Source organism: Felis catus, chromosome E1 (assembly GCF_018350175.1).
Source record: "Felis catus isolate Fca126 chromosome E1, F.catus_Fca126_mat1.0, whole genome shotgun sequence".
Classification (NCBI taxonomy): domain Eukaryota; kingdom Metazoa; phylum Chordata; class Mammalia; order Carnivora; family Felidae; genus Felis; species Felis catus.
This window is the reverse complement of record NC_058381.1, coordinates 50,275,469-50,298,739: the sequence shown is the minus strand read 5'-3', so window position 1 is coordinate 50,298,739 and position 23,271 is coordinate 50,275,469. Positions and strand designations below refer to the sequence as shown.

At 39.9% G+C, this 23,271-nt stretch overlaps 1 protein-coding gene across 13 annotated transcripts in view; it reads left to right on the top strand.

Annotated features, from left to right (window-relative positions):
• ABCA8 (ATP binding cassette subfamily A member 8) overlaps positions 1 to 23,271 on the top strand; it is a 95,664-nt gene that overhangs the window by 27,038 nt on the left and 45,355 nt on the right. For 8 of the 13 annotated variants that reach the window (XM_045044130.1, XM_045044132.1, XM_019818155.3 and 5 more), the window contains 10 exons: positions 2,258 to 2,359; positions 3,504 to 3,708; positions 7,234 to 7,398; positions 11,510 to 11,616; positions 12,524 to 12,750; positions 14,781 to 14,922; positions 15,227 to 15,412; positions 16,431 to 16,578; positions 19,758 to 19,926; positions 22,257 to 22,315. In XM_045044130.1, the coding sequence (XP_044900065.1) occupies positions 2,264 to 2,359; positions 3,504 to 3,708; positions 7,234 to 7,398; positions 11,510 to 11,616; positions 12,524 to 12,750; positions 14,781 to 14,922; positions 15,227 to 15,412; positions 16,431 to 16,578; positions 19,758 to 19,926; positions 22,257 to 22,315 (1,504 nt within the window). In that variant the 5' untranslated portion in view covers positions 2,258 to 2,263. Of the gene's footprint in view, positions 1 to 2,257; positions 2,360 to 3,503; positions 3,709 to 7,233; positions 7,399 to 11,509; positions 11,617 to 12,523; positions 12,751 to 14,780; positions 14,923 to 15,226; positions 15,413 to 16,430; positions 16,579 to 19,757; positions 19,927 to 22,256; positions 22,316 to 23,271 lie in introns of those variants that run through there. The other 5 variants (XM_045044134.1, XM_011289327.4, XM_045044133.1 and 2 more) reach the window with 4 other exon arrangements.

The window sequence follows — 23,271 nt, the reverse complement described above, 5'->3', positions numbered from 1 at the left end:
TTTTTAGGTGGTTCTGCTGATCTTGGATAAGTTTTCTCAGATCTCTGGGGTCTGGCTGGCCGTCCTTTGATGTCGGCTACTCTATACTCGGATGACTGGGATGAGTCCCTGTTTCATGTGCTTTTCATCCCAGAGGCTAGCCCAGGTACACTCTGATAGCAATGGCAGAGCCACAGGAACAAGAAGATAGATTCAAGGTCTCATAAGGTCTAGGCTCAGAACTGGCACAATTCTGGTAACAGAGTGCTCCCATCCCTCTCTACAGTCAAAGTTACCGTCTGCCTTCAAGGAAGGAACTCCAGAGTTCTCAGACAAAAGGTATGGACAAAAGTAGAGGTGAAGAATTGGAACTTCTATGTTGAATAGGAGTGGTAGGAGTGAGTGCCCTTGTCTTGTTCCTGATCTTAGAGGGAAAGCTTTCAACCTTTCACCATTGAGTATGACGTCAGCCATGGGCTTGTGGTATGTGGCCTTTATCATGCTGAGGTTTATTCTTTCTATGCTTGCTTTTTTGAAAGTTTTTATCATGAAAGGATGCGTATTCTGTGAAATGCTTTGCATCTGTTGAGATGACCATATGATTTTTACCGTTCTACTCGTGTGCTGTATTACATTCATTGATTTGCATATATTGAACCATCCTTGCATCTTGGGGGTGAATCACATTTGGTTGTGGTGTATGATCTTTTTAATGTGTGGTTGTGTTCAGTTTGCTAAAATCTTGTTGAGGGTTTTTACATCTATGTTCCTTAGGGATATTGGTCTGTAATTTTCTCTTCTTATAGTATCTATATCTGGCATTGGCCTTGGGGTAATGCTGACCTCATAGAATGATTCCGCAAGTATACCCTCCCCTTCAGGTTTTTGAAGTCTTTGAGAAGGACTGGCATTCATTCTTTTTTGAATGTTTGGTAGAATTCAGTGAAGCTGTGTGATCCTGGGCCTTTCTTTTTGGGGAGGTTGTTTAATTTTAATTTTTTATTTTTTTATTTGAGGGAGAGAGGGAGAGTGTGTGCACATGAGCGAGTGAGGGGCAGAGGGAGAGAGAGAGAGAGAGAGGGAGAGAATCTCAAGCAGGCCCCATGCTCAGTGTAGAGCCCACTGTGGGGCTTGATCCCACAATCGTGGGATCATGACCTGAGCCAAAATTAAGAGTTAGATGCTTAACCAATGGAGCCACGAAGGCACCCCTGTTGGAAGGTTTTTGATCACTGATTCGAAGTCCTTCCAACTTTTCTTTTGTTACTCATTTCTAGTTTCCTATTCTCATGGTCAGAAAAGAAACTTAGTATAATTTCAGTTTGTTGAGACTTGGTTTGTTGCCTGTTGTATGATCTATCCTTGTATCTGTTGGGAGGTCTTGGATATGTGAAAGCATCCTCTCCCCTCCTTGGATGATAGCCTGTCTCTGCTTTGTATCAGTGCTGGATTCCCAAGCAAACCTCAGCAATAACTCACCTTTGCTTAAGAACGGGGGCAGAGAGGTTTCCCACCGCATCCTTGATGGTAGATGGCCATTGCTAACTCCATGCAAGGGTCATGTTGTGTCAAATAAGGTATGTTTGGATGGATGTTGTTGCAGCCCACAGGATGACAGGGAAGCCTGAATGTCAAGCTATGGGCACAAGGACTGGAGTGCTCTGTCTTTGCAGTAGGAGAACAGAAGGAAACAAAAGTCTGGGGGAAAGGCTCCAGCTGTCTCAGGCTCCCAGATGCATTACTGCTCTGTGGTCAAGAGCTGTTGGAAACACACAGTGAAACCTGTACCATCCAGATGCTTTGCGCTGGAGGAAATCGTTTCCTCTGAGCAGTGGGGGGGAAATACATTCTGTAAGAACCAGGAAAATGAACCCCTCTGACACCAAAAAGAAGAGTCTCTTCTTCCCGAAATGCCTCTTCAGTCCTTTCTCCTGACAGTTTTACATCATGGCGGCTGGCAAAGGAAAATATGTCTAGGGCCACATCCACTTTCACAGAGCGGGCTGCAAAGGATGACTTTTGAGCTGAGAGGCAAGAAAATGATGATGGACACAATACATGATGAACAAATGAGGGAGTGAAGAGTTTGGACGTGGGAGGAAAAGAAATCCAGGGCGGCGGGTTATGAAAAGCTAACTTCGGAACTCTCAATTCCTAGCGCTCATGTCTAGCGCTGCAAGGATCAGCCTGCTCTGTTTTGATTGTTTGTTTGTGGGGAGATTTCTTCTCATTAAGGCCATTGCATTTACGTGATTGTCTTGTCTTTCTTACTAAACAGGGCAAAATGATTAAGAGGGAGATAAGTGTGTGTCAACAAACATGCGCATTATTATGCAAGAACCTTCTTAAAAAATGGAGAATGAAGAGAGAGCCCTTAATGGTATGCCTGTCCCTTTGTATTTACAAGATGAAAATGTATATTCTTTGGGAAATAGCTATACTTTATCTCCCCTTCCAAAAACAAAACACAACAACCTTTCTGTTGCAGAAGAAGCTGTTCCTCAAACTGCAATCTGTCTGCAGACATTTCACTTGACATAGACCCTAAATTGAGGTCTTAAAGCACTGAAGCTGGCCAACAATAGAAAATGCAATAAATGTTTTAAAAGTCAACGGTCACGGGGCGCCTGGGTGGCTCAGTCGGTTGAGCGTCCGACTTCGGCTCAGGTCATGATCTCGCGGTTGGTGGGTTTGAGCCCCACGTCGGGCTCTGTGCGGACTGCTCGGAGCCTGGAGCCTGCTTCGGATTCTGTGTCTCCCTCTTTCTCTGCCCTTCCCCCACTCATGCTGTCTGTCTCAAAAAAAAAAAATTAAAAAAATTTTTAAGTCAGTGGTCACATTTTTGCTAGTGTTCCTAGTCATGAGTCATCAGGTCTAGATGCTGAGATTCTGAAGGCATGGTAAATCAACCCCCAGAAGTAGCTGGTGGGTATTTTCGGTTTTGAATCTCTTTCTCTTTTTAAAAATACATAAGTGGAAAACTTGGAAATGCCATTAGTGCCAAGAACAAAATTAGTATTAGCCCCTATAATTCTACCATACAACAAAAATCCTGGTTAAACTCCAGGGTCTTTTTAAAATCAGGTAGTTATAGCTTCTCCGGTTGCCTGAATCGTATGGAGTTTCCAATACCAGACTCTTGCCTTGTAGCCAATGTATTATTGCTAAGGAAGAGGTGTCCTCGAACCGCCTCATGTAACGCTAGGCTTTGAGCAGAATCAGATACAGCGTGAGTAGTTCCTGCCCACTGGTAAAAATTTATGATAGGTCGCCACTGTTGTGTCTCATATGTCCATGATCAGTGCATGCTTTAGACTGGTGCTGTGGATCAATACATTTGAATTCCTACGAATAACTCATTGGAATTAGACTGCTGACATTTGTAAGGTACCTATTTTAAACAGTTCCTAATGTGGCATACATTGAGATCAGAAAGATGAATGAGGCAAACTGTATGCCCAAATGATTGTGGATAACTGATTCAAACTCATAATTTTCTTTATTCTTTGTCTTGGATTGTGTAGGAATGGCTAAGCTCATTGCTCCTACTGCTTTTTTTGTATGAATATCCTATTTATCATGAAGCTCATGATTTTTCTTCACTGCCCTCCATGGAGCTGGGACCAGTAGGTTCATTCAATGATACTACATTTGCTATTGCATTCACACCGGTCACCAACGTAACCCAGCAGATCATGGACAAAGTAGCCTTAGCCTCCTTCATGAAAGGTGAGTTTTCTGGCAACCAAAGAGAAATATTTCTGATGGCAATATTTGGTTCAAGTGACTTTAGATGCATGCATTTAATTTGCATTTCAGTGGATAAACCACGTTACTTGTCAGATTTTCTAGATTATGTGAAATTGGAGTGCACAGTCTCTCACGAGAGAACTCTTGAACTTGCATAGGATTTGGGGAAGCATGGAATATAGAGTTTGGCAGACTTTGAAAAGCAGGAGTGTTGGGGCGCCTGGGTGGCGCAGTCGGTTAAGTGTCCGACTTCAGCCAGGTCACGATCTCGCGGTCCGTGAGTTCGAGCCCCGCGTCGGGTTCTGGGCTGATGGCTCGGAGCCTGGAGCCTGTTTCCGATTCTGTGTCTCCCTCTCTCTCTGCCCCTCCCCCGTTCATGCTCTCTCTCTGTCCCAAAAATAAATAAACGTTGGAAAAAAAAAAAAAAAAAGCAGGAGTGTTAAGGAAATCGTTGACATTGCCGTGGAAGCATTATTACTAAAATGAGGCTCTCCCTCCAGCGTTTGCTTGTGATGAGTGACAAAATCAGCTAGTCTTTCCTTGAGTTTGATTATAGGAATTCTTTCTCCACCTTTTTACTACCAAAAAACAGCTTTACTATATTTGAGGATTCTATGGAGGAGTGAGTATTCATTGTGTGTTTCACATTTCCACGCTTCTGTGTTAAGATACTTATCAATGAAAAGAGTAAATATGTGGATCCTGAGAAACTTAACAGAAACCCATGGGGGCGGGGAAGGAAAAAAAAAAGAGGTTAGAGTGGGAGAGAGCCAAAGCATAAGAGACTCTTAAAAACTGAGAACAAACTGAGGGTTGATGGGGGGTGGGAGGGAGGGGAGGGGAGGTGATGGGTATTGAAGAGGGCATCTTTTGGGATGAGCACTGGGTGTTGTATGGAAACCAATTTGGCGATAAATTTCGTATATTAAAAAAAGAAAAAAGAAAAATGAGAGTATTATTACTGTCAGGATCACTTCCCTGAAAACTAATTTTTTTAAATCAGAGGAGAAGCAGCCTGGTGCAGAGGCAAGAGCACTAGTCTTAGAGTCAAAGAACGCTTGACTGAAAGTGTTTCTATGACTGGGTTTGCATTGCGTTTTGCAAGTCATCAACTTCTCTGAGCCACATTATCACCATAGTCAAGATACGATAAACAATGCTATGGTTTTCATGACTATTTCAGTTGAGAACGAGAGAATCCCAATTCAGCTTGTCTCAAAAAAAAGGGGGGTGCTAGACGCTTAAAGGAAAAGAGTATGGATAGAGATGTGTCAACAACAAAGGAAGAAATACGTCTCCAATTCTTAGGTCTGTAGTATTGTGTGCTGGCCTCATTCTCAGGTTGGCTCCCCCCAAACAGAAGCTGACTTAGTCTGTAGAATCTCCAGATTTAAGCCCTACCACAAACAACTCCTGTGAAAACCGTACAGAACAGTTCAAAGTAATTTCAGAGATTAGACCCGTTGGAAAAATGGTCTACTGCGGATTAATGTTGGTCTAGGTCCACCAAGAACTAATCTCATTGGATAGAAGAATATACTATTGTCATTGCCCGTTGGCTGAGTTCCTACGTCACTTTGCAAACCACATCCAAACCATGTGGTATGTGAGTGGGAGAGTGGCAGTATCCCAGATGAATTTTGGAGTGTTTACTAGAAGGGGGACTGAATGTCAGGCAACTAAAAACAATTCTTTGCAAATATAAATGCATACCTTCAAGGGGAATCTATGGTGATTGCCCTATAATTGTGAGTTGAGTTATAATTTAAAAATGGATCAGAGCTTGCACAACTTTGTGAATATGCTAGAAATCATGAAGTTGTACAGTTTAAAGGATGAATTTTGTGTTCTATGAATTATATCTCAATTTTTAAAAAGACCATAAAAATCTGCCTTGGAAGGTACTTCATGCTAATTTTGAACATTATAACTCTCCACCACAAGTATTACTGTGAGGAGAACTTTTGGATCTTTTTCTGCCCAGTCCCTGGAAATCCATAAAATGTCTCTTCTCTTTGTCACCTTATGCCCATGACGCTGGTACAGCGTATGTAACCATTAATTTTGTGCTTGGATTCTGACTCCTTAACTGTATTGAGCATCCAGAAGTCCACCTGTCTGTAATCTATATTTGGAGGTTCTGTGGTCGCAGTTCCCAAATTATGTTGGGCTTTTCCTTCCTGTCCATGCTTTGCTGCGGACTTCCAGGACAGGTGGATGGTTTACAGCCAAACTTGTTTTCCCATCACGCCTCACCAACCACCTCCGCCTTACTTCCTTCCAAATTGGAATGTTTACACTGTGCATCTCGCCTGCAAACACTGACCCCACTTCTGATTCAAGATCATAGCCTGATCGCTCTCCACCTAAGGCGTAGTCTCCTTGTCTATCCCAACACATGTTTGCCTGGGTTCACAGATGTCCTCCTAGGAAGTCACAACGCTATGAATTTGTGCCTCTCAGCAACACCCTGGTTCAAAGTCCCCTGCAACAGTTAATAAATATTCATTAAATGACTACTGCGCACAGGGTCTTTACGTCAAGTTTATCTTTACAATGAACGCGTTGTCATCTTTGTGTCATAAATAATGTAACTAAAATTGTAAATATTCATTAAATGCTATCGTGTGCTAGATTTTTATAGAGACTTTATTCTGTAGTAATAGAATATGATTCTATCATATTGTTATTATGTATTTTACTTTTTTATACTCTAGTAATATTCTGTACTACTAAAAATAGATATTATTATGTTTATTTTACAAACAGCGGAGATTGAGTAATAAAGGTTATGTGACTTGCTCAGGATCACATGGGTTTAAGGAATAGATTCCAGGAAAAAAAAGTAGTTTTATCAAAATACATGCTGCCTTCTTTTTTGACTTCATCTTCAACACTCCCATCCAACCCAGGACTCTTTTTGTATTCCTTCTCATCTTTTCAGTCTTAATGAGACATCTGTATGGTGTTGAATACACTATCTGCAGAAAAGAGAGATTATTTTAGTGATGTCAACATAGTCGACATATGTTTTTAAATTTCTCACTCTTGTTTTTAGTCTATTTAGCATACTGTCAGGATTATTAAAGGAAAAAGAATTTTTATAATCATTCCTACTTGCTGTAAACCAGAGACTAAGCCAGAGACTAACTGTGATTTAAAAAAAAGATATATGCATGTGTTTACTACCTTTGGAGATTTATTGCAAAGCTAATTCTTATGTGAATAGTTTAATTGGGATGGAGTAATATTATACGTGATTGAAATTGGTTCAAGAACTACAAATGAAAATAAAATAACTAATTTTCATGGAGTCCTTCCGAATGTGTCTAGATGAACGTTAGCAATGTCTGTTCCCAAATTTTACTCCTCCTGACTTACTCAACGGTGATATTTGATTTTGTTTTATTTCCAGTGAAAGCTCTAATAAGCAATTTAACATGGCCTCCTAAAGTTGATCTCTTGTAATTTACTAATCAATATATTCCTTTCTTGTAATGGCAGATAGAGAAGTCTTGGGACTGTCCAGTGAAGAAGATATTCAAGAATTAAGGACACATCATCTTGCAGAAATAATACAAGTCAGCTTTTCTAATACATTCTCGTATCATTTGAAATTCTCGCTGGGATACAGAATCCCAACAATCAAGGAACACAGGGAACATACAGGTAACTAGTTAGCTATCCAGTTCCACTGCTCTCTATTACAATTATGTTACAGGCTGTACATGGGAACATATGTTAGCACAGCAAATTTAAAAACCCCTGCCTGTGATGTGATGTCAGTAGGATAATCAACACATTTTAAAACTGTATAGTGGTTTTGGGGTTTATTAATGTACTGTATTAGATGGTTATTATATATGGTTATACATATGTACATATATTTATACATGTATTGTACACATGTATTATATGTACATGTATTATAGACCTGTATTATACGCATGTATTATATGTACATATACACATATGTACATATACACATATATGTACATTATATACACATGTGTTATATGTACATATATAATATATTTACACAGATACGTGTATATGTATACACATGCATGTATATGTATACATATCTATTATATGTAATATGCAGTTGTAATATATTAATTTTAAAGGAAAGTATATTTGTTTATGGATAAAATAGAATAAACTTCTCTTCAAGTGTCTGAGTAAGTTTATTCTTGAGGGCCCAAAATGAAGAAGTCACCAAATCCAAACTGATTGATTATTATCAATACTGTATGGTTTTGCCAGTCTCAGTAATGAAGAGATTTAGGTTTTAGCTGCATGAGGAGAGGTGAGAAGATCTGGGGTTTAAATGAGATGAAAATTTCTATATTAATGTGGAACTTGAGGAGACTCTATACTCAGTGAAGAAGTGGACAAGAAAAAAAGCCAAGATGGTCTTTAAAAGAGTGAAATTATAAGTAATTAACACAGTATGCTATTGCCATAGTAAAAGACCAATGAAACAGAAGGAAACCTGGAAAAGTCTCACCTAAACATGAAAACTAACATATGACTGAGAAGACATTGTGATCAGTGCTGGGAAAATTCTCTCTCCATAAAGAATAAAATGAAATTATCTCATACTTAACAGTCAATTCCAAGTACAGAACTCAGTGGAAAACAAATTACTATAAACTGTCTAGAAGTTAATATAGAAGAGTATATTTATAACTGTTGGATAAAATAGAACTCTTAAAGCAAAAAATGCATCAACTACAAAAGAAAAGACGGCTAAATTCAACTAGATAAAAATTAAAGAATTACCTTCACCAAAAGACCTCAGAGAGAGAGTGAAAAGTAAAGGCAAAACTTGTGATGAAATGTTTATACAAATAAAACTAACAATGGGGCACCTGGGTGGCTCCGTCGGTTAAGCATCTGACTTCGGCTCAGGTCATGATCTTGTGGTTTTTGAGTTCGAGCCCTGCATCGGGCTCTGTGCTGACAGCTCGGAGCCTAGAGCCTGCTTCAGATTCTGTGTCTCCCTCTCTCTCTGCCCCTCCCCTGCTCACACTCTGTGTCTGTCTCTCAATAATAAATAAAACGTTAAAAATTTTTTTTAAAAAAAACAAAACTAACAAAAGGTCAATAACCAGAATATAGAAAGATTTTCTTTGGATAAATAAGGGGGAAAAAACGTAGAAATAGGAAAGGAGTGAAAGATATAAATAGGAATTTGTAGAAGGAGAAACACAGATCCAGAATAAACACATGGACAGAGGTTTACCTGCATTAGCATTCAGGCAAATGCATTTTGAAACCACGTTTAACCAGATTGGCAAAGAACAGTAAATAGAACAATACAAAGTATTGACAAGGATCTGTAACAAAGAAAATCCAATTGTTATAAAGTATTTTAATTCCACAAAAATTGAGAACTTTTATTATTACTTCGAAGATGTGTATAACCTGTAACCCAGCATCATAGGAATTTTATTAGGGAAAATCTCATGCCTATTGAAGATTTGCAGCCTATTCTCCTCTCCTTCCTGAGGGCATAGAATAATTGTTTTTAGCTATAATTAGATACCTAGACTCAAGGCATTGAAAAGCAGATGTGAGTTCTCTACAACCTTTCCTCACATACTTCTGCAAGCTAGATAGAAACCCTGTCACCTTGGGACCCTTAGATGTGAAACAGAGGACCTTGCACCCCTCCTTCCAAAGATCTGTGCTGAATCTATAGTCTGAGAAGTAAACTTTTGCTGTGAAAAGACATTGAGATCTGAGGGTTGTTTGTTACTAGGCATATTGTAGACTATCCTGACTGATACACACATATTATGAGAAGACGTATATAAGGACTTTCATAGCAGTAACCTTTTTTTTTCTTTGCAATAGTAAAAAGAAAAAAAAAACCTAACCAAATTATCAATAAGAGAATGGATAAATACATTGAATTATTTTCTTTCAATGTGGTTCTACACAATCATAAGAAGAAAAAATAAGGCCATAAATTTCAAAATCATAATATAGAATAAATGAAACAAAATACAGAACGATCACTGTAATGAGATGCAAGATATAAGTAATTTTTAAAAATTTAATATTTATTTATTTTTTTGAGAGAGAGAGACAGATTGCTAGTAGGGGAGGGGCAGAGAGAGAGAGGGGGAGACCCAGAATCAGAAGCAGGCTCCAGGCTCTGGCTGCCAGCATAGAGCCCAATGGAGGGCTTGAACTCACGGGCCATGAGATCATGACCTGAGCAGAAGTCAGACATTTAACCGACTGTGCCACCCAGATGCCCCAAAAGTTTTAAATTACATGTATAGTTTTGAGATACATTGTAAAAGCTTAAAGGCATACGTGAACACAAAGTTCAGGAAAGCAGTGAGCCAGTTAGGAACTCGGTGCTGGGAAAAGCAATTAGATCCTAGGCAATATACTGGGGTTTGCAATTGTATTTGTAATGATTTATTTATTTTTAAAATTTGGCCACGGGTACCTGTGTGTTCATCACTTTAGGCCTGAACTATTTTGAAATGATTTTTTAAACGGTTAAAATTTTAATGAAACTCACCCATAATTCCAATATTCAATTTTAATTTTTCATATTAAATAATGTCTCTTTTTTTAAATGTTTATTTAGTTTTGACACAGAAAGAGAGACACAAAATCCAAAGTAGGCTCCAGGCTCCAGGCTCTAAGCTGTCAGCCCAGAACCCAATGCAGGGTTCAAACTCACAAACTGTGAGATCATGACCCAAGCCAAAGTCGGACGCTTAAGTGACTAAGCCACCCAGGTGCCCCATAGTGTCTCTTTAATGCAGTTTCATACTCGATGGACTGATAAGCTTTTTTTTCTTTTTCTTTTTTTTTTTTTTTTTTTTAGTAAGAGTTTTTTCTTCAAAAGATGTTCCGATTGACATGATTTAAACATAGTAGGTCATGCCCTCCAAACTCCCAGTTGCTCATTACTGCCTGTGGTGTATTTAATGCTAGGCAAAGCTTTAGTTCTCAATCCGTATGAGACCTACTAATCTTTGGCAACACAAAAAGATTTTGTTTTGACAATACAAAATCGTGAAGAGAGCAGCTCAACAAGATTCTTTCTTTTTTTAATTTTTCAATGTTTAGTTTTGAGAGAGAGAGCGAGAGCGAGAGAGAGAGCACAGGGGAGGGGCAGAGAGACAGAGGGAGACACAGAATCTGAAACAGGCTCAAGGCTCTGAGATGTCAGTACAGAGCTGATGCAGGGCTTGAACTCACAAACCACGAGATCGCGACCTGAGCTGAAGTCAGACACTTAAGTGACTTGGCCACCCAGGTAGCCCCTCAACAAGATTCTCAATGGGTGAAGAAGCACGGAAGGTAGTGGAAGAAAGCACGGTGAATTCTCATTTAATGCAGAATGTTCCCTACAAGTACTCTGCCTGCCCTGCTTTGAGAATCATTACTCCCATTTATATTTTCTTTTTTTTTTTTATTCTTTATTTATTTTTGACAGAGAGAGACAGTGAGACAGAGTATGAGTGGGAGAGCAACAGAGAGAGAGGGAGGGAGATACAGAATCCGAAGCGGGATCCAGGCTCTGAGCTGTCAGCACAGAGCCCAGTGTGGGGCTTGAAATCACAAATTGCGAGATCATGACCTGAGCCGAAGTCAGACACTTAACCGACTGAGCCACCCAGGCGCCCCCCCATTTATATTTTCTTAGGCTTTGAGTCAAAATAACATTTGGAATCTGTAGCCATTGTAAAGCGCACTGTCTCCTGCGATCAGAGCTGAAACCATCCATCATCTTTTTTCCTTAAAGGTCATTGTTTTGAAATGAGTACTGAAGAGGTTAGCTGCCAAGTTTCACAATACTGGGAAAAAGGTTTTCTGGCTCTTCAAGCCGCTATCAATGCTGCTATTATAGAAGTGAGTACGAATGTTCCCAGCTAACTAACGTTCCATGCAGATTAACGGTATGAGAAGCCTCAAAAGTTTCATGGAAGAATACAGAAATGGGTAGCCTTATTCTTTCGCTTGATCACTGGTTTCGTTTTCTTTTCTTTTTTTTTCCCTAAGTTTTATTTATTTATTTTTGAGACAGAGTATGTGTGTGCAAGCGGGGGGAGGGGCAGAGAGACGGTGAGACAGAGAGAATCCCGAGAAACCCTGGAGAGAATCCCACACTAACAGCATGGAGCCCAATGAGGGACTCGAACCTGCAAACTGTGAGATCATGACCTGAGCCGAAATCAAGAGCCTGATGCTCAACTGACTGAGCCACCCAGGTGCTCTGATCACTGGTTTCTTTAGATCGAAGTGTATTTAAGTTGATATGCCATGGGGACAATAGACATACATGGAAGAGAAATTTTCTCTCCCAAGGACTCAACCTTGTCAGGAAGCCAGGCATTTAATAAGAATCTTAGTAGAATGGGAGAAGGAGATATGAAGAAAGTCCCTGTAAGTAAACAAGCAAAACTTCTCAGCCTAGAATGCCATGGAAGAATTCCTAATCGAAGTAACATTAAAACTGAAGCTTAAGGTAAGATTTGCCAGGTACGTAAGGTCATAAAGGCACTTCAAGCACATTGTAGGGCAGTGTTAGGCGGGGAGGTGATAAAACACACAGTAAATTTGGAGAACTGTGAGAACCTCAGAATGCCTGGAATCAAGGCTCCAAGTGGGCCAGTGGTGGAAGAAGGGAGTAAAAAGTTAGGCTAGCGTCACAGCCAGACCGACCAGTTACGTATTCAGAGGAAAACAGACGATTGAAAAGGAAACGGACGTGCTATCCATTAAAACACAAATTTTGTTTACTGATGTATCTCCTCAGACCACAACAAATCATTCAGTAATGGAGGAATTGATGTCTGTCACTGGAAAAAATATGAAGATACATCCTTTTGTTTATCAAGGAGGTGTTGCCACTGATTTCTTCATTTTCTTCTGCATCATTTCCTTTTCCTCGTTCATTTATTATGCGTCTATTAACGTTACAAGGGAGAGGAAGGAGATGAAGGGCTTGATGAGGATGATGGGTCTTCGAGATTCGGCATTCTGGTGAGTAAAGTGTAGCACAAATGAGTGAATGTCGGGATTCGGGGAAAGTGGGCTTCTTCAAAGCATCAGCACTCAAACTTAATGATTTTCCAGCTCTTCCCTATGAATGGGGTAAATTCTCCTTGATGTAATGCTTGTCAGGATAAGGCTGTGGATTACGAGGCTTTTTGGACTGAAGAAGAAACATCAGGGTTGGGTTTGTGAGGTGGCTGTGAGGCAGAAATAGTGAGGGACGGCCGTTGAGTCTACTGGTAAGAGACTCAAGGTAGAAATGGTACATTTGGGTATCTAAGCCAGGCGGCCGTGGAAGTCAAGCCAGGATGATACTGAAAGGGGAAAAAAGAAGTCAAGGGTTAGAGCTCTCTTGAGACTGAAGGTCTAGCATGATGGATATGTTTGAGGGAACAAGTCAGCTGTATGAGATGGCGAAGAGGGGCTGTGTAGTTTGAATTTAAAATCTTGGAAGCTGCGTAATTCCAAGGATGGACAAAGCCCTGTGTTGAGAGAGAACCTGAGCATGACTGAAAAAGCATAGACGTGATGTTCATCACGAGGGGAAGGTAAAAATAACAGAGACACTAGGAGGCCAGGCGGAATATGGGAAGGGCGACAAATTTGGAATCTGGAAGAAAATCCTATAGATTAATATTGAACTCTTTTTTAAGTAAGTTTGTTTATTTTGAGAGAAAGAGAGCATGCGAGCAAGGGAGGAGGAGAGAGAGAGCGAGCCTGATGCCGGGCTTGAACTCCATACCGTGAGATCATGACCTGAGCCGAAACCAAGAGTCTGATGCTTAACCGAGCCACCCAGGCACCCCTATTGAACTCTTCATTGAGTTAATATTGGAGGGAAGTATGGCCAAGCAGTGAAATCTAATGACTCTAGAGCCCGATGCCTGGACTTGAAACATAGTTACTTGACATCTTTGTTCAGTAAGTTCTTTGTGTATAAAATGAAGGAAATAATGGTGTTTCTGCGTAGAGCTGTGGTGGGCATAACGTGATTCGATATTTGCTAAGTTTGTAAAACACGGTCCAGCATGGAGTAATTGCTATATGTGTGGGCTATTATTTTGTTGGTTTTGCTGCTATCTTTGTCTTTTATTATTTCATTATATCCTTCAAAGAATATTAATCCACGTGAGAAAAGAATTGAAGAAAGGAAAGTGAACTATCCTAGCTTAACAGTAAATGGATGGAGTTAGAGACCAAGTATGTAGACTTTGTGGTGTACGCATCCAGAGAAAGAAGAAAGCTTCCGCAAAAAGAGAAAGTGACAGCACTACACATAAGGAGGAAATTTTTTTAACTCTGAGGAAATTCATAAAGCTCCTCACCCCTAGACAGGCCCCAGAGAGGAGAAAAGATCTGAGATTCAGGACGCCTGGGTGGCTCAGTCAGTTAAGCATCCAGCTCCTGATTTCGGGTCAGGTCATGATCTCACGGTTCATGAGTTCAAGCCCCGTGTTGGGTTCTGTGCTGACAGCGCGGAGCCTGCTTGGGATTCTGTCTCTCCCTCTCTTTCTCAAAGTAAATAAATAAATTAAAACTAAAAAAAAAAAAAAAATCTGAGATGCATGGAGGGGTTACTCTGTACTAGGACAGGGTCCCGCATAGACATGACTTCATTGATCTAATACTGTGATGTTATTCCTATTGTCCAGAGCAATAACAAAACAATGAGGGGTTACAAAGTTTGCCCGAGGTCACAGAGTATGAGTACAGCAGAGAAAAATCTTTGAACCAAAACCAATCAGACTGGAAGACTATTTTCTCCTTTTCTCCACAATGTTAACGTGTGTGTGCGCGTATTTATGGGTGTGTATTTATGAAATTAATTTCAGGAAGACGAATATTCCTCATTCCTAGGGAATTCTTCCCAACACATTTCCCTTGTATTTACACATCCTAAAACTCAATAAATATCTACCGAAAGGATGAGTGAGTCGATGAACAATGTTAGCATCGATCCCAGGTCCTCCTTTCAATGGAACAGGAAATACTAAAATGAAATCTTGTTTCCACATTAGGCTCTCCTGGGGTTTACTCTATGCCGTCTTCGTCTTCATTATGGCCCTTTCCTTGGCACTTGTTATAAAATCTGTCCAGTTTGTCATTCTGACTGGCTTCGTGGCGATCTTTATCCTTTTTTTCCTCTATGGACTGTCTCTGGTGAGTTGGTGAACTAAATTGCTTTCCATTCAACTCTGACCCTAAGGATCAAGGGTTGCTTTCCAATTGGGTTAATTATTCTCCGTATCCCCTTTCATCACTGTCTGCTATTTGCCTGAGAACATCTATATATGTGATCTATAGTGTTTTGTAATGCCAGCTTATAGTGCAATTTGTAGAGAATAGTTTTGTATTATAGACAAAAAAGATGTAACTCTAATTTTGTGTATTAAATCCTTTATTTTGTTATGCTAATGATAATCCTTAGAGAAATATCAAGCAAATGGATCTTCTCTCATTTTAGATAGCTTTGGCTTTTCTCATGAGCGTCTTGGTAAAGAAATCTTTCCTCACTGGTCTGGTCGTGTTCCTTCTTACCGTCTTTTGGGGGAGTTTGGGATTTACGGCATTGTACAGGCACCTTCCTACATCCTTGGAGTGGATTTTAAGTTTTCTGAGCCCCTTTGCCTTCACGCTTGGAATGGCCCAGGTGAGAAACAGTCTGATTGTTTATTGATGGCATTTCCTAAGCATCTTTCCCCTCTGGAATTCAGTTGTCTATCGTCGTCTCTATGATGAGCATTGTAAGATTTAAAGCCCCAGTGCACAACACTTGGAAATTGCAAAGGTGAACTTGTAAAGCTTTGGATACACTGAGCTCAGCAAAATAAGCCATTTGGTGAGTGAAAAAATGGAAGATCAATATATAATTCATTAGAGACAATCTAAAGCATTTCCTTTGACTATTAATTAAATATGTATCTGATGCTGCAAATCTAAGTCTAAATCGTTATTCCAGTTTGTACTTTGACTTAGTAATTGAATAGCTTAGTGATTAATGGTCCAAAGCACCATGTAAAAGAAAATTAAAAGTTAAAAACCTCTTGAAAATACATGAATTGACCAGTGAATTACGTTTCTGCTCATCAAATGTCCTTTGTCTTTATCTGACTCTCACCGTGAACTCACTTTGCTGTCCCTCCAATTAAATGGCAATGTTGATCATTACATACATAATTCTTAAGGAAAGGATTATTAATTATAGAAGACCCATTAACTTGAACATTATAGACAAGCCCACTTTTTCCACTGGTTCTCCTTAAACACACCAATTTTTTTGTGTGGGTTTCTTTTTTTCCCCCCCCCCAAGAGCATGAACTCCTTCTCCTGTAGTAATTTTCGAGCAGGACCATACCTTTGTCCTATTTGGTAAAAATTTATCTAAGGTTAAGCTCAAATGTCATTTTTCCCCATACTTCCCTTCCTCCTCCTAATGCTCCATTTTCACTTGGTACATAGTTGAATCACAGTAATTACTAAATTTCGTTATACTTGGTCACACGCCTATGCCTTCCAAAGGTTTGAGAATTTTAACGTATGCAGTTTCATTCAACTTTGTACTCCCAGGATAGGGCAAAAAGTAGCTATTTTATATTTCTGCCAAACTGAACTGTTCAAAATTTGTCATCAACCTAAGTTCCTTAAATTAATTTCTTTTTAATTTTCAGCTCTTACGTTTGGAGAATGACTTGAATTCTAATGCATTTCCTGATCCATCAGACTATTCAAATCTGATCGTAGCAACAAATTTCATGTTGGCTTTTGATCTTTTCCTCTACATGGCACTGACGATTTATTTTGAGAAAATTTTGCCAAGTGAGTAGTGACACAACGAACATTGTTTCCTAAAACAAATCTCCTAACACACGTGTTATTTATATTTGAAAAACTATTTGGGGCATCAACAGGAAGGAAATAAACAAGGTCGTTGCCAATGGCCCAATTAGTTATTTCTTGCTACTTGACTGGTCAGAACTACAGCTTAAATTTTGTTTTTGGATCACTGATCTTTGAACTCCACTATGGTTTAAGCTTATAGTTTGTTTCTTTTTAAAGACTTGCTTAGAAAGCTATTTCCTAAATGGGTCTGGCGTGATACTCACTTAGCTCAGCAGTTCTTAGCCCTGGCTGTATGTAAAAAGGACCTTGAGAACTTAAAAAATACCAAGCACAATTCAACTCTGAGAGATTCTGATTCAATTCACCAGTGGTGGGACCAGGGCATCTATATTTTTAAAAATCTGCCCAGAGTGTCACAATAGGGAAGTCCGTAGGTCGTAAATTTTTATTTTTATCACCTTGCAAGTTAAAAGAATATGAGTTCATAAAAGCAATGATCTGTGTTATTCACAGAGGCAGCAAAGCACCCACCCCAGTATCTGACACACACAAGGGACTCATAAATAGTTGGGGTCGAAATGCTAGCTCATTTTCTTCTCCCTCCTTTTGTAGTCAGTCACAGGCGGGGTTTGTGTCTTGCACCTGTGCATCTGCTGTTCAAAACCGAATGCCAAGGCTTTCTTCACCCCACATAATCCAGCATTCCCACTTGTGGTTGCATATCCAAAGGAAAGAAAATCACTCTCTGCACTCCTGCGCACATTGCGGCCATTATTCACAGTAACCAAGATATGGGAACAACCTAAGTATCCATCAGCGGGGGAATGGATAAAGAAAATGTGAGATATAGGGAATCTTATTTAGTCTTTAGGAAAGAAGGAAATTCTGCCATTTGCAGCAACGTGGATGAACCTTATGGAGGACATTATGCTCGGTGAAAGAAACCAGACACAGAAAGACAAACACTGCATGATCTAATTTATACGTGACATCTAAAGAAGTCAAAAGAATGGTACCAGAGAATAGAATGATGGTTACCGAGGGCTGGGGGAGTAGGAGGAATGGGAGATGATAGTCACGGGGTACAAACTCTCAGGTATAACATGACTAAGTTCTGGACACCTAACATACAGTGTGGTGACTGTAGTTAATAATAATGTATTGTATGCTTGGAATTTGCTAAGATAATAGGTCTCAAGTATTTTCAGGACACACACACACACACACACACACACACACACAAGCATGCAGAAAAAGTGATAACCATGTGACGTGATGATATGTTAATTAGCTCGATGGTGGTAATACCTCACAATGTATGCATATATCAAAACATCACATTGTATATGTATGCAATTTTTATTTGTCAATCATACTTCAATAAAGCTGCAAAAATTATGAAAGTTACTAATGAAATCAACACATCGAATAGGTTTTTAAAAAGTCAAAGGGGTTGCCTGGGAGGCTCAGTAAGTGAAGCGTCCAACTCTTAATTTGGGCTCAGGTCATGATCTCGTGGTTTCATGGGTTCGAGCCCCGTGTCGGGCTCTGCACTAACAGTGAGGGGCCTGCTTGGGATTCTCTCTCTCCCTCTCTCTGCCCCTCCCCTGCATGTGCTGTCTCTCTCTTTTATTTATTTATTTATTTATTTATTTATTTTTTAACGTTTATTTATTTTTTGAGACAGAGAGAGACAGAGCATGAACGGGGGAGGGTCAGACAGAGGGAGACACAGAATCGGAAGCAGGCTCCAGGCTCTGAGCCATCAGCCCAGAGCCCAACGCGGGGCTCGAACTCACAGACCGCGAGATCGTGACCTGAGCTGAAGTCGGACACTTAACCGACTGAGCCACCCAGGTGCCCCGTCTCTCTCTTTTAAAAAGTCCAGGATTAATCACTTGTACAAAGGGACAAAGGAGAAAGAATGAGGGCAAAGGTGCAGAGAAACATCTTGAGGCAGTGAATTGATCATGTTGTTGCTCTTAGATAATCCCTTAATAATAATAACTGTCTCTGCCCTTTAGAAGAGTCCAGAATAGTAGATGCCAGGATCTACAATTTTGGCTAAAACATTTGTTATATGGTTAGAATTATTTGCATCATAATTCATTAAGCCTGAATGTAAGCCTGAATCCAAATGGTGACTTTGTTCAAAATTCTTTTAAAGATAAGAAATATGAATGAGAGAAAGGAAAACTAACTGGCTAAAATGACAGAATTCTTTAATAGTAAATCTGGTGGTAGAACGAACCCAATACAGCTACGTGCTTTCGTTGGTTAGATTTCCTAATCAAAGGAAAGAGATACGATTAATTATATATCAAATAGCAGGTGAATAGAGAGTGTTCGGTCAATATTGAATGAATGAATGAATGACAACACGTGAAAAGTACACATAATTTGAAAGCCCATCATCATTACACTGGAGGTCCCTTGCAGAATATTAGGGAAATACAATTTTTGTATTTCATAATGTCTCCTAACACGTAGGGAAACGGAGGTGATAATTAAATGCAAATACACTGTGGATTAATTTCCAGAAAGAGGTTCGTGAATAGTAAATTTGCTTCAGAGGAAAGTTATTATCTGGGGATGAAATAGAGGATAAACCCAAAGTAGCTTTTTGAAAAATTCCACTCTTAAATTTCAATAAATTGTTTTGCCCCTTTTCTCACCCTTTCTTACAGTGTGTCCCTTATTTTCGTTAATTCCTATAATCCTGTTCTGTTTTCTCTTGGAATATTTGTATCCAGTAGTGGCTTCCGAGTCTCTTCTCCCTTTGTGGCGGGTGTGGGGGGCACGATACTGGACTCCTAACATAGCATTCAGGATGCTTAGCATATCTCGCATTTGTATTCTAATATCTGGCTTTCTGGGGATTAAGAAAAGTCCTCACGTTTACTTAAATTCCTCCTGGACTTTTTCAAATCCCAGTTTCATTTTCTCTGATGGGAACAATTATCATAATAGAGACATCTTTGTGATTTTTTTCTCCTGACGAAACTACACATGTCAAGGAAAATATGTTCATTACCTGTGTTGATGACACGTTCAGGTTTATGGGCAAAGGGGTCCTATTGCTCTGCTTTATTAGGGTGACTCTTTCCCTTAAACTGATGACTGACCCAATATTTAATTGTCTCCTGGCCATGTAGATAAATATGGACATCAATATCCCCCCTTGTTTTTCCTGAAGTCTTCCTACTGGTCACGGCAACCAAAAGCTGATTGTGTGGCCCTTGAAGATGAAATACATTCTGATCCTTCATCTAATGACTCTTTTGAGCCAGTGTCTCCAGAATTCCATGGCAAAGAAGCCATCAGGTAACAAGGATGCAAATGAACAGGGCCAAGATGAAGATACTAACAGCACCTAAAGCAAGCACAGTTCTCTTTTGTGCTCTCTAGACGGCTCTGACCTAACCTCCATGCTACCTTCGTCATTTCCCAGTTCACGTTTATTCAACGTTTATTTATTTTTGGGACAGAGAGAGACAGAGCATGAACGGGGGAGGGGCAGAGAGAGAGGGAGACACAGAATCGGAAACAGGCTCCAGGCTCTGAGCCATCAGCCCAGAGCCCGACGCGGGGCTCGAACTCACAGACCACGAGATCGTGACCTGGCTGAAGTCGGACGCTTAACCGACTGGGCCACCCAGGCGCCCCTCCCAGTTCACGTTTAAAGAAAAATTCCTTTAACCCTTTTTATCTCATATCGTTGGCTTTTACATTAAATACTAACTTAGGGGGTGCCTGGGTGGCTCAGTTGGTTAAGCGTCCGACTCTTGATTTCGGCCCAGGTCATGATCTCACGGTTCCTCAGCTCAAGCCTTGCGTTGGGCTCCGTGCTGAGCGTGGAACCTGCTTGGGATTCTCTCTCTCCCTCTCTCTGCCCCCCCTACACTCATGCTAGTGTGCATGCACACTCTCTCTCTCTCTCTCTCTCTCAAAAAATAAGTAAATAAACTTAAAAAATTAATAAATTCGAATTTAGATTGCACCAACAAAGATAATTCAACGAAAACCCTGCCTGTATTCTCCATCTTTTATCTGTTGTTTCTCCCCTCCATCCGTAGCCTCTCTCATTTCTTTGCCCGGTCTCATTTATTCACACTTTGCCCTACCTCATTTTGTATACTCCTTATGTTTTTCTCTGTTCTTTTTTCTTGTTTAAACTTCTTTCCTCTTCTACGTATTGCCTTTTCAAAGAGAATGAAAGAGTAGGGGAGAGGTAGGGAGAAAGGATCTGGAGATAGACCCAAGGAGAATTGAGGAAGATGTGCCTTCGAGTGTCCTGCACGTCTTCATTCCAAATGTGTGTTTTGCTTGGTGCTAGCAACTTTTCTTTCCAAATAAGAAAATAGGAAGAGAGTCCTCCAGATCCCTGACCGTTCACATCTTACCCGTCCGTCAGTGACCCCCCCACCTGTCAGTCCTTTGTGAATGGTCTCAGATGACCTCAGCCTACAGAGCTTCTAGAACCTGTTCCGGTTTTTATTTCAGCCTGTTCCATTTTTATCTTCTATCCTTACGTCTGTCCTATGGTTTAAGCTGGGTTGAACTTCCAGCAGAGCAGCTGGGAGGGAGCAGAGTAATGGCTTTATTTAATCGGCTTAATTTAATCTGTTTTCTATTAGTTTAATCTTTATTCGATTTCTTTTTGTATTTCTTCTATCTCTTTAGCATCTCACCCAACTAGAAGTGCTATGGAGTGATAGTAAATGGGGTGAAAATAGAGATGAAGAAGCTAATCAAACAATTCAATAAGAATGGAACCTGAGTCACTTGAAGAATAGTAGATGATACAATAAGAAACATAAATTTGATTTAGTTGATGGATTATATATTTACTACCCAATAGAATAAAACAGATAAAGTGCCTAGCGTTCCAGATCTGTAATAGCACCCAGAATATGTTGATTCTATTCCTTCCTATTATCATAATCAACATAATCTAACCAATATCATTTTATGCTTATTGACCGTTTACCATGAACCAAGCGCAATGCATGCAAGATGAACTATGTTACTCAACCTCCACCACAACCCTAAAACACTCAAAAGTTTGAGGTTGCAAAAGCTGAAACTTACCTGGAACAAGTACGGTGACTAAGGCAACAGCTACTAAATTCTGTATAAGACTGTAAAACCCATGCCATCAATGTTACGATCTTTGCCTGTCTTCCTTCCTCCACCCTTGTGCCTCTTAACCTACTCCTGGAGACCTTGACTCAAGATAACCAAAGATACCTGTAACCTGTGCCAGTATTGCATAATGAACCTTTCAGTATCAGATGCCCATGTTACCTGTCGGTCTAGCTTCCTTGGCTTTGCAGTTTAGAGATGATCCCTGTTTTCAGTACTAATGTCGGGCCATACCCTAATCTTTGAAATCAGAAGGACTGGCAATGAGATCCAAGCATAGGTAAATGTATAAAACTGCTCAGGTGAGGCTCATGGGCAGCCCGGACTGGGAAGCAGTATTCTAGCCGATTCTCTCTCACACAAGCATGACTTTATGAGGGTGAAATCTCATACCTTCCTGTACCCTGAAGATAAGATTCATCCAGTCCCGGCAACCAAACCAAGAATGACAAGCTGAAGAAAATTGTCACACCTTGAAATATCTTTTCTTTTCTTTTTTGTTTTTCCAGAATCAGAAATGTTACTAAAGAATATAAAGGAAAGTCGGGTAAAATTGAGGCTTTGAAGGGTAAGAAAAGAAGAACGCTTCGTTATAATGTTGATACTGATTTCCTCCTTTTAATTCAATTTTGTTGGTTGTGGTGGTGGTGGTGGTGGGCAATCACTGGTGGCATTTCAGATTTGAAATGAGTCATTTGAGGGGCGCCCAGGGTGGCTCAGTCGGTTAAGCAACTGACTTCGGGTCAGGTCACGATCTCACGGTTCATGGGATCGAGCCCTGCGTCGGGCTCTGTGCTGACAGCTCTCTGCCCCTCCCTCACTCGCGCTCTGTCTCTCTCTGTCTCAAAAATAAATAAAATGTAAAAAAAAAAAAAATGTAATGAGTCATTTGAGCCACACGATAAAATTTCCCTTCTAACACATTACTTTGCATAAAAGTTAGAAAACAGATTGATGATACGTTAGAATATATGTACTTGAAAGATGTATTGTGTAATACTGAGGTACTCTAAGGAAATCCTGGGGTTTTTTTCCTACAAATCCAAACGTTTCTTCTGTAATTCCAAAACTGTTGCAGGGATTATATATTCTTCTGCTGTGCAAACAAAAAAGCAATGTATCTCAAAGGAACATTAGTCACATAGTGATCGACTGAATGATTAATCTGTTGTTTAGTCCATAAATATTCACATCCACCTACTTTATGCCAGGCAATGTCAATAAACCTAGGAGTATGAGACATGTTTCCTGCTGTGAAACCAAGTAATTTCAAAATTTCGGAACAGGGTAGACCTATAAACTTCCAAATGCGTATTTTATTATTTTTATTTTGAATGTAACAACCCAGAGCATTCATATTTAGAAAACATGGCCATTAAAGGAAATAAAAAGGCAGTCCATTAGTTCCATAATATAGTTTTGTTTGTAATTTTATCTTCCTTCCTGTCGCCCTACTTTTTTCCCTTCCTTCCTTTCTCCCATGCTTTTTTCCTTTCTTTTTTCAACGTTTATTTATTTTTGGGA